The 11,695-nt window shown below is 33.1% G+C and overlaps 1 protein-coding gene across 1 annotated transcript in view; it reads left to right on the top strand.

Moving 5' to 3' along the window:
- The first annotated feature begins 528 nt into the window (after positions 1 to 528).
- LOC113516180 (centromere-associated protein E) overlaps positions 529 to 11,695 on the top strand; it is a 25,864-nt gene continuing 14,697 nt past the window's right edge. Inside the window, exon 1 of the mRNA XM_052899054.1 lies at positions 529 to 705. Within this exon, the coding sequence (XP_052755014.1) occupies positions 688 to 705 (18 nt within the window). The 5' untranslated portion in view covers positions 529 to 687. The remainder of the gene's footprint in view (positions 706 to 11,695) is intronic.

The following is an 11,695-nucleotide window of genomic DNA, read 5'->3' as shown; positions in this document are numbered from 1 at the left end:
ATATTGACTTAACCAAAGTTGAGGAGCAACGTCCTCAAAAACTTTATCTATTGCCTCAGCCTCAACCCCAGATGGTAATGTCCAAGCTGGAGCGTGTTTATCTTAAAACGACGAGATAAATACCTGGGGGTCTACCATGAAATGAAATTTCGAATTTTCGGGCTTAATTTCGGGTTTTTGTTCGTACCGAAATGGAGCTTAACATTTCGTTTGTCATAAATCGTACTATAAAAGTTGAAAGGAACGATATTTTAGCATTTTTAATATTTTTAAACGGTACGTATCATGTAATTTTAGCATCAAATTTTTGTTTCGTTCGGATCCGAAATTTCGGAAAAGATTTCATGGTAGGCCCTCTGTTTGTATCCAGTGCGTACGTCATGAACAACCATACACAGCGCAGTAACGTTGATTGACCGATAGTGTCCAAAAATAAGGCACTTTCAACCCTTTGGAATGTTGATCTAGTATACATACATCAATAAGTCATATTGTACAGCGCATTCGTTCACCCGTCTTGCAACCGGCGCCGGCGACGTCGACAAAGTTCATCGCTCAGTGCGCGATCGGCTGCGATCGCAGACGCATTGTCGCGTCATCTATTTGGATCGTACTCGCGAGCGCCGCGAATTAAACCAATACGAACAAAGGTGGTTGTTAGTTTAAATTAGAAATTAAAAGGGCGACATGGCCGGATATAGACTGGTAAGTTACTTTTGTATTTATTTTATAAATAGTGTGATACCAAACCTATTTATGGGACTTATAGGGAAGTTAATTATCTGATAATTGCTAAATATATTCATTACATTACTCTTCCCTTAAGTAGTAAGTTGTAATAAGAATTTAATAAAATAAATAGCTAAATAATCTCCACATTTTTAATTTCAACATTGTAAGTAGTAATGCATTAACTAGATATATTTATGATATCTCACATGTTGATTCTCCATTTAATGATTTATTACTTATCAGTATACAAGTTAATTACGTATAACAAGTTATCTAAATTATTTTAGTTAATGTCCGTGTTTTATTTCTATAGTATAATCAACTTACTACATAAACAGTCCTACAAAATGAGATATATATTAGGTATTAGAAATACATTTATAATCTGTATAAATAATGTAAGACATTCGCACTATGTAAATACCTATCTACTAATAAATCTTGGCTAACTTGTGATGATTTAAAAAAAAAACCGTTTAAGATTGGTGACACATAACATTCAACCATCAATAGCTTAGATCAATACGAAAGTTTATTGCCCCTAAACATTGCAGTTAGCGCAAGCTTTTCGCACCTCCGAACATAATTTGTGTTGCGTGTACGATGTGTGTAGGAACTTGTAGAAACTTAAAAAGTAGTAAGTACCAACCATACCTATTTATGGCGTAAATATGCAATTAGATACTGTAAACAAACAAGCATTCGACTACATTATCCGTAGACATTACCTAATATGAGTTTTCCTTGTCCATAATGAACAGTAGTGTGAAGAATTGTTTTTTTATTTACTCGCACACGCACGCACTACGTAGATGGATCTTCTGCATCATATTGGTAGAAGTCTACAAGGTAGATTTATCACTAAACTTCTCACAGCTGATTCGCCGATTCGTGTTCCTGAATTTCTGATAAAAAAACCATACAACCATCTTTTTGGACCTGTCACATATATACTAAAGTAAATTTGACAAATATATATAAATGTCCTTTCGGAGCGTACAATTTTCTCTATACTCTGGTAAAGTCAACTCTATTTGCTTTCTAGTCAGTTCCGCACCCAATCTCAGTCCTAATAATACGAGTACAGCAGGTCATATCCGCCTTCAATAAAATTCTACACTTCTTTGAATTACTTTTTTGGCGTTTTTGACTGATATCCTACAATATTCGTATCTCCTATTATAGCAGTCCTTTGCTTCTTAGGACACACGGGAAAGTAAAGTGTGGCCTATTCTATGCCGGGACTAAACGGTCAGAATAAAATTATAAGGGCACAAATCCAAATATTCTGTCAATTAATCGGTATTTTTTTACTATTGGAAATGAGCGTATATGTACCTGCTCTAATGTTTTTGAGAATTCCTAATTCTAGTTATCATTTTGATGTCACTAATAAAGTACCATTACCATACCCGTAGCCATTGAGAGGAAACCTACGCAGGGCCAGGAATTTAGTTCTGCGTGGGTTTGTCACTCGCTTTCCGCTCACCTCTACGTAACTACACATGCACTGACAGCTTTATGGCTTTACTTCCTGGGTGATCAAACCGACCAAGCAAGAGGTCAACATATGTGGAAACTTTCAATTATCTAGTATTTTTTAATGCCAAGAATTACAATGAAACTAATGTAAAGTTCTATTCGATACACATTAATTTATCTAAAGATACTATTGTACATCTGTAACTGAATACAATCATAGATAGATAGATAATTTATTTACATACCTTACAGCACACAAATTACAATAAAAAAAAAAACATACACATAATACACAGTAAAAGAGATAAAAGAATGAAAATAAAAAGCACAAATAAAAAAAAAAATATATAAACTAACTAACGATCAATGTCATACGCATAAATTATTTAACCGTTCAGACCCAAACATGATAAATGTAAATATTAATTTGTGGCAGATCTACGTAGTATGGTGGTACTTGTCCAGAAGAACTCCATAATACTCTACTCCACCTGATGGTATTTTTTTTATTTCGCTTGTGTCCGTATACGCTACTCGTACGCAATAAACAATAATTTTTTCCACAAAAAATGTTTGATTAAAAACTAAATTACTGAACCGATTTTGATATTTTTTATAGGATCAATTTTGAAAGCATATCCTTTCAGATAAAAAGTTATAAATAAAGAGTTATGAGGTAATAATAATCCTTTTTCGAAGTTGGTTGAAAATACAAAATCACTATTCGACCGTTATCATCTGTATATATTTTGTGCTGTTTATTATTTGACAATTATAAAACAATTTTTTAATAATTTTTGTTGCGAACATTTGTTTTTATTCCGTGTGTTCATCGCAATTAAACTCCTGAACGAACTTTAATAAAATTAGCTGAGTTATATGAAGTCTTTAAAAGTTTGTCGTGCATGGAATCATGGCCGTCATCGCTATAAATAAAGTAGTTAATATACTATTACTTACTATCCTATACATAGGTATTGTTCCTAAAAAAATACTTCCAATTGGTCATTATCATTAGGATTAACGCGACAATAAATAAATTCTATTGATTATAAAAAGAATCATGAAAACTTTCATGTATTTAACGTTTACGTATGTACATACGACTATTAAACATAAAAACACAGTTGAATGAAAAGGACTTTTTTGGATACCTACTTTGGAAAAAAAAATAATCAATCGTGCTTTTATTGGCCTTGGAAGTGCACCAGTATCCAATGTTTACAGGTTCGATTCCTGCACAATAAACTTAGTACCTACTCGTATTTGTAGGTGTATCGTACAGATGAGGTTTGTTTGTTAGTGTGGATGTTTTTTTTTTTAAATTTATAGCACATATGTATGTATTTAGAAAAAAGTATGTCAGTTGTCAAGGTTTCATATTAAAAGTATGGTTTTATACATACATATTACGAATATATCAGACGTTAACTGTCTAGTACTGAGCGTTTGGGGGGGTTTTGCCAGTTGTTATTCCGTTTTGCAGGCGAGTCGGCAACCGCAGCTAGCCTTTGGTGATGTTTTAAGACGCTGCTGCCCATCCCTTGAATATTAAGTTCCCTTAGTTGTCCCCACGGGACAGGTAGAGATTTGTTGGTACCGCGTGACTATTACCTACATAGTTTAAGTTTATATATGCCGTCTTATTAATAAAAATATCATATTCCTGGTCTAACTCGAGCTTACACTTGGTCTAGTTAATTTCAGACTAACCATGTAGTAACTTCGTTTTGACAGTATTATTAATAAACATGGAGTAGTAAATTATAACACGTCAAAACAACAAATTATAAAAAGTGCTTACATAACGACTGAAAACTAAATATGCGAGTATGCGACCGGACCATAAAATAACGGATCCTTTGAAGGTACACCCTTATTCTATCGCTAAACTACCTGGTGATTGGGTTTTACTGTAACGTTGGACTAGCTTACTCAATCGTTATTCCGTGTTTATTATTACAAAATTGGTTAATACCGCCTTGTTACTTGGAGTAAAAATTATCCGGCTTTACTCGTGTGTTATATAACTTAAGTGATGTCGCTCAGTATTTGCAAATAGCCAGATTAACTTATACGATTGTAGAGTACGATGTAGATAACATTTGTAATAAAGCATTTGTTTAAGCAAGCTGAGGTGCATTTACGTACATAATTAATTCCTTTACCTACTTACTAGGCACCTATATACTTAGATGGTATATGACTACAGACATATACATAGACAATGTAAGTGTAATGCTTATTGTCTATGTTACCGTTATTATCTAGAGCCACCCTACACACTACACACCCTGTCGTGACCACGACGTGGTGCAAGCCACGTCGAAATAAAGAAGCAGGTATGTGGATACTATTTACCTGTAAAATCTGATTATAGTAAATGATTTTACATCGTTTTAAATTCCTATTGAGTTTTTGAACTATGTGTAAACAATGCGAAAGTATAAAATTAACTAAAACCTGCTTAGTTTATGACTAGATAAAGCATAATTTAAAAACTACGCTATCATTAACAATCAATAAACCGCTAAAGTATATTAAAGTGACACATGATTGAAAAAATATTAAAGCTAATTGGAAACTACTCTTTGGCGATATCTATTTTACAATATAACAAGTTTAATGGAAAACCATTTAGCTATTTAATGTGATTGAGTAGTAAATATATAAACATCTTTATTAACTTTATTATAATATTATGTAATCGAGTGTACTTATATGGGGTTTGAAGATATTTGTGTTTGTAAAGGGTTCCCTTAGGTAACCCCTTACAAACACAAATTAGGTACCTATTCCTGCTAGGCTCGAATAAATAAAAATATTATACAACCGATCGCTAAACCTGCCACCGGATTTTGGTTCCGGTATTCATACTGAACGCTAGAGTCTGGATTGGTACGAAAAGCTAAAAACCGGATGTATCATTCTAGATAAAAAAAAAACTGTCGCGTATGTGTGAACTGTGATACTAAGAAGTGTATATAGTTACTCAGTATATAATTTATTATGCCCACATGCGCAACCTTACTGAGAGTAATCCGATTAATATAAAAAAAATAAATAAAATTAGGTTTCAATGGAAGCAGGTGAAGAAAAATAGTAGATGATGAGTTCAGAAAATTTTTAATACGTCCAATCAATTTCTAAACAAAGAACATCAAGAAAAATATTAAAATTATTTGTCATTGACAGAAAAATAAAAATAACGAAATATAAAGAGGTTTCACAACAGTTTTTTTTTTCTTAAAAGATATTTTTGAATTAAAATTAAATTTGAAATTGGTTAGTCGAAATTTTCGAAAAAATATTCACAGTTTAAATGCGTCCGCACTATTGCATCACCATTTTACCATTGAAGGATGACAGGTGAGGAAGAAAGCAGGTCCGTTGACTCATCGTGATGAATTCACCAGAAATTATTAATTCCCAGTGGGAACCGCGTAGAGGAAGACATGTCAAGGTACCTATAACACAAGGGTGGTCTTTTTTACCCTTATCGTAGACAATTTAGGCAATAACCTTAATTGACTATTCCATGTATCAACTTTGTACATAAAATGTAATAGTATAGTGTGGGGGAAAAGGGATTATTCGTAATGGGTTCAAATAGCCCCATTATTAGCAATATATCCTATCAGGTCGACCTCCACGTGATTCCCCCTGGAAACTATCGTGTTTAATTTTAGATGAATTCGTCAGGATGGGCTAACTGTCCTGTTTTCATCCTCATCTGTCATCCCTCACTGATGCCCTGCCAGTGTATACCGACCGTTAGCCAGGCGGCAGCGCGGTCGGCAACGCGCGCGTAATGCCTCTGGTATTGCAGACGTTCATAGGCTACGGTAACCGTTTACCATCAGGTGGGCCGTATGCTTGTTTGCCACCTCAGTAATATAAAAAAGGCGGAGTTACCATACTATTATCACCCATTTAAAAAAAAATAATAATGTAAGTGTATGTAAATGTAGTTTGTTCATAAAGCTAATGGTTTCTTTGAGTTTCATTAATGTTCATATTTATCATCATTGCTAGTTTGTTAATGACAGTCGCAGTATTAGCAGCTTTAGGTATACCTATATGATCACGTACATAACTAGCCTGGATGTCGGCCAAGGTCTACTCAGTACTACAGTCCCTATTTAAAAGGATATCCTTTCTCTCAGAAAATGACGTTACATTTTGATATGTTTATAACGAATTAAAAGCAACATAATAGATACTTTTCATATCTAATAGCATTGTTCTTTGTTAGAGAAACGCAACAATTTATTTAATTTGCTATTTATGTAACATTCAGTGATAAACATAAACACCAATGGACAACAAAGTCGACTTTGACATGTGGCCTGTGAAATTAATTTATCAAAAAAGTAAAACAATAACGAGTGTATACCATTAAAAAAATAACTTTTTCCCTACTTCTGCTTTCAATTTTTTTTTAATGGTTGAAAATGAAGTAGTAAACCCTCCTGCGCTATTGATATACACTGTCGAAGCGCCAGTGAGGCATGAATGAATCAGTTGGCTTTTCGTAACGAATTTGACGATCAGTAACCACGATGGTTTCCAAGGTAAACCGCGTGGAGAACAACCTGATGGGGTATATTGCTAGCAATGTGGCAGTTAGACCCCATTATTCATAATGATTTACCCCCCACCCCTCTCTTTTACTATATATATATATATATATATATATATATATATATATATATATATATATATATATATATATATATATATATATATATATATATATATAAAGCGTATCTAAACGTGAACGGGATAGTCTATGCCTACCCCAGAATTATCTGGTACCCACGTCAAGGTCAGAAGAGGAGCTTTAAACTATAAACAAAAAGCAATGCGCCTTTTTAAGGAGCTAGGCCTCACACACCAGTTTGTATTATATACATTTACGTAGTACATATTTCAATATTTTATTCAGTAGGGTACAAATCATTTTAAGTGTAGAAAATACAGATTGAATTCCCTTCGCGGAAATATAGAAAACGGAGATATTTCAATAAATTCCTAGCCTACGGGTGTTCCGCCGAAATAAATGTTATTTTTGTAATATGTATGTATATACACTCTAGCTATTAAAAATAAATGCAGAAACATTTACATAAGAATATTATATATATATATATATATATATATATATATATATATATATATATATAACTACCACAGCATGCAATGAAATTGGATATACCTAAGACCTCTACGTGCATTATCATATAATAGGTATGTTTCATATAAACGCAGTGCGTATCTCGCGAAAGAACTTTTCAAAACATTTACGATGATTGTATTTTAGTGAATACGTACTTAATATTTTTATTCTTGAAGTACTTATAAATTTTAATTGCGTCGTAAAGATCTATGTACTTGTTTTAATTAATAATAACTCTGAGCCACACTAGGTCACTGACACAGCTGTTACATATACATATAGTGGCATGTGGGTAACTACGCATAAGGTAACTACTAATCACATACGTATGATACATTGTTTGGTTTCAGAAAATGTAAAATATCGCTAAAATGGGAACAGAATTGTGAGCTACAAACTATAATAGAAAGTATGTTCTCAAAATAATAATTATCTTACAAACTTTTATTAATCCGTAACTTACAATACTAAATATTAAATAGTACTTAAGTAGGTCACGTCCTAATTAACTATACGGGCCAACAGAATAGTTTAATATGCATTAGGGTGATTGTAACCATTGCAGAGTGACCTCTATCCCTTACATTTAACTACATAGAAATGAGTTGATCAGCTTTGGTTTTAGTCTCAATGGAAAGGCGTCCATGGGCTAATAAAATAATCATTTTTCATCGAATGTATTATTAGTTTAAATTGAGAGACGTAAGTGGCAATTTGTTTTTATTTAGTGTAGAGAAAGCGTATATACTCGTATAGCCCGTCTATAGACACCATAGAGTATAAGCACGGATTAATATTATTTGAAATAGGGACTCATTGTTAAGAATATGACCTACTTTGAAACAAATGCAGCCGTGAGGTATGATGACACCTGATGACACATAAAATAGCTAAGTTATCCGTGTAAGAGATACTGAGTATAAGGCAACGTAGTGATGCTAATATAAAGTTCATAATAAGTTATTAAGCTGGGGTCACATAAGGTGATGGAGCTCCGATATCGCGACCCTTCGTTCACGTATTTATAAGGTTATCGCTTCTTTTCAATGTTATACGACATTTAATTTAATTTACTGGACATTTAAATGTTTATACAGTATCAGCGAGGTTGACGTGTAAAAACATTACTTATACCAAATGTAATAATTATACTAAAATATTTTTTAACGGATAATTCAATACATCTAGCGTTTAAATTACTTACCTATATTTTTAAGTACATCTCATAATCATGAATGTTTCAACATTCATTATTCTGTCGATAAAAAAAAAACTTTTTCATTGCAGTCAGAAATATATTTAAGTCTGAATTAAATCTAGATATATATATAGCTTTCAATAAATAAATATAATTAGTGAAATATACCTTATGTGAAAATATTTTTATCCCCCGATTATGCAATGATTTATTCTTTTCTGCCCATATGTTAAAATGCTTAAAGTAATTGTAATGCTTAATTACCTCTATCTGCTTTCCTTTTATGCTTTAAACCAGAACACAATGCAAAGATGGTAGAATCGCACATTCCGAGGGACGAGTACTGGATACTGAGACAGGCTTCGTGCCTAGTTTAGTCTCCAGTCTCACAGAAACTTAATTATATCCTACTTTATGAACCATGCTTAGATTATGATGTAGGATTGTGGAAGAAATAAAATATTGTTATTATATCACAACGTCATAATTTTATTAGATCATCATACTAAAATGACAACATACTCAAAGCAGGCAGTCGTTTTAATATGTTAAATATTATTACGTAATATTAATTGTTATTTTTTTTTTATTAAATTAAATATTCTTTTACAAAGTTTAAACAACTGTGCGTGAATGGGATTTCGATCTCGACTTTTTTCTTTTTATATAGAATTTTATATTCTGTATAGAAACGATTTAGAAAACGGAGCTTATTTATGTAATCTGCGCATTAATCTTATGACATCAGCGTCAGAGGGTGGTTGATATGAATGGACGGCGCAGAATTAGTTGAACTTTTGTCTCTTGTTGCTCCCATGCGTTGCACTAGACATAAACCATTATCACATGTAGGTACCACGCCATACTACTAATTATGACGAAAATTATTTATTTGTCAGATTACCAAGTACCTATAACAATATCTTTTCTAACATTGATCTCTTTGTAGGGTCGAAACTAAAGTTTAAAAACAAGATAAAGCGTCATATAGTGACACTGTGTAATTAACGTTTAAGTTCGTTGTCCGAGAATTTTTTATTTATTTCTTTATTAAAGAAATAAAAGTTTAAATTTTCTTAAATTTTGATTTGTTTTAATTTCGATTTATTTTCAAATTGCAAATTTTTTGCCTAGTGTTATTTTCAAATAATGGGATGCGCGAAGGCTTTGTTAATTTCTAAACTTTATTAGTGGCAGTGTTGCTGTAGTTTTCAATAGTATTGTTTATTTTTATGTTTCCTTCGCTTGTATTGTATTTTCATTTGTGCAAACTTTAGTGGCTGTTAAATTATTATTTACGTGTGTAAAATTATTATATGTATTGTTATAGCTGTCTGTTTGCTTTAAGGGGTTATATACAGTTAATTTTTTCAAAAAATCGATTTTTTTTTTATTTTATTTTCTGATTCTACATATATTCAAGAATACACACAAGAAATTTCAAATCGATCCGGCAAATATTTTCGAAGTTACACGCATATTTGTAACGACGTCTCGGAGCGCTTGGGAGTATAAGGCCGGAGCGGCATCGACTACCTGAGCGCTGTCCCTTTCATGCATCTGTCTATTGTAAGCATTCCCCTTCTAAAGTGTTTAGATGTGTAAATCAACAGTGTGATTATTTTATTTTATACCTGAAAAGTGAGTTTATATTTTTTCGACCCTAAAGTGGAACATATTTAAGAGTGGTAGTCAGTATATGGAGCCAAGCCAAGCTGTAAACTTGTGAGATCGTTTATTTTTTTGTGTGTAATTTCCAGTGAAAATGAAGTCTTCCCGAATAATGAGAAAATCTCATAATGTACGTAAGTCGAGAGTAAAAAAACGTAAAAATGTTTTCAACCCAAAAACAGCTGAAACAGATGAAAGGAGTTTCAGTGCCTCGGCGAAAAAATTTAAAGAGCAAGAGGAAATCTCCGTCACACGTGATCCGTCTGTTGAGTATCGCATACTAAACTTCATTACTGTTTTTGCAGCAATTGCTGAATATGTAAAGTGTAAAGTCTGTGACGGAGATGTCAAGTTTCAAACAACTTCTGAACGAGGACTTGGTTTTCAAATAGTTGTGCTGTGTGATAAGTGTGCCGACCGTAGCGTAAATTCTAGTCCGTTCGTCACGCATTCTTATGAAATAAATCGACGATTTTTATTTGTCATGAGAGTTCTCGGATTAGGATTGAAAGGTGCAGCAAAATTTTGTGGATTAATGGACATGCGAGCTTTTATATCACAGCCAACTTATGATTTGATAATAAATAACATTCACTCCAGTGTAAAAATAGCCACTGAAAAACTTTTTGCACAGGCTTGTACCGAAGAGAAAAATTTGACTTCCGATAATCAAGGTAACGAACATTCAACAGAATTAACTGTATCTGGTGATGGCACATGGAAAAAGCGAGGGTATACTTCCTTGTACGGTGTGACCTCTTTGATTGGATATTATTCAGGTAAAATAATAGATATAGTTGTTAAAAGTGCCTACTGTAAACTGTGTGAAACTTGGAAGAAGAAACTTGATACAGAAGAGTATAATGAATGGTACGAAGAACATAAAAATACTTGCACTGCAAATCATGCTGGTTCCTCAGGGAAAATGGAAGTTGATTCAGTCGTTGAAATGTTCAAACGTTCATTGGAAAAACTCGGAGTCATCTATAAAAATTATATCGGAGACGGTGATTCCAAAACGTACTCGGGAATTTTAAAGGTTAAACCTTATGGTGATGAGGAAGTTGTAAAGAAAGAATGTATTGGACATGTACAGAAACGAATGGGTACGAGACTTCGAGATTGTGTAAAAAAAAATGTTGAGACTGTTGAGAATGCGAAAGGAAAAAAAATACAAAAGAAAACTCTCGGTGGAAAAGGAAAACTCACTGGAAAGATGATCGATAAGTTAACAGTTTACTATGGCTTAGCAATACGTAGAAATTGTGATTCCATTGAGAAAATGTATAATGCTATCTGGGCCACATATTATCACTATTGTTCATCTGACCAAAAACCTCAGCACGACAACTGTCCGAGTGGACCAGACTCATGGTGCAGCTGGCAGAGGGCTGCTGCTGCCAATGAAGTATCTACTTTCGAACATGATTATG

Source organism: Galleria mellonella, unplaced genomic scaffold, assembly GCF_026898425.1.
Source record: "Galleria mellonella isolate WM207_F2 unplaced genomic scaffold, CSIRO_AGI_GalMel_v1 utg56, whole genome shotgun sequence".
Classification (NCBI taxonomy): domain Eukaryota; kingdom Metazoa; phylum Arthropoda; class Insecta; order Lepidoptera; family Pyralidae; genus Galleria; species Galleria mellonella.
The sequence above is the reverse complement of the archived record's forward strand: the minus strand, read 5'-3'. Positions and strand labels throughout refer to the sequence as shown.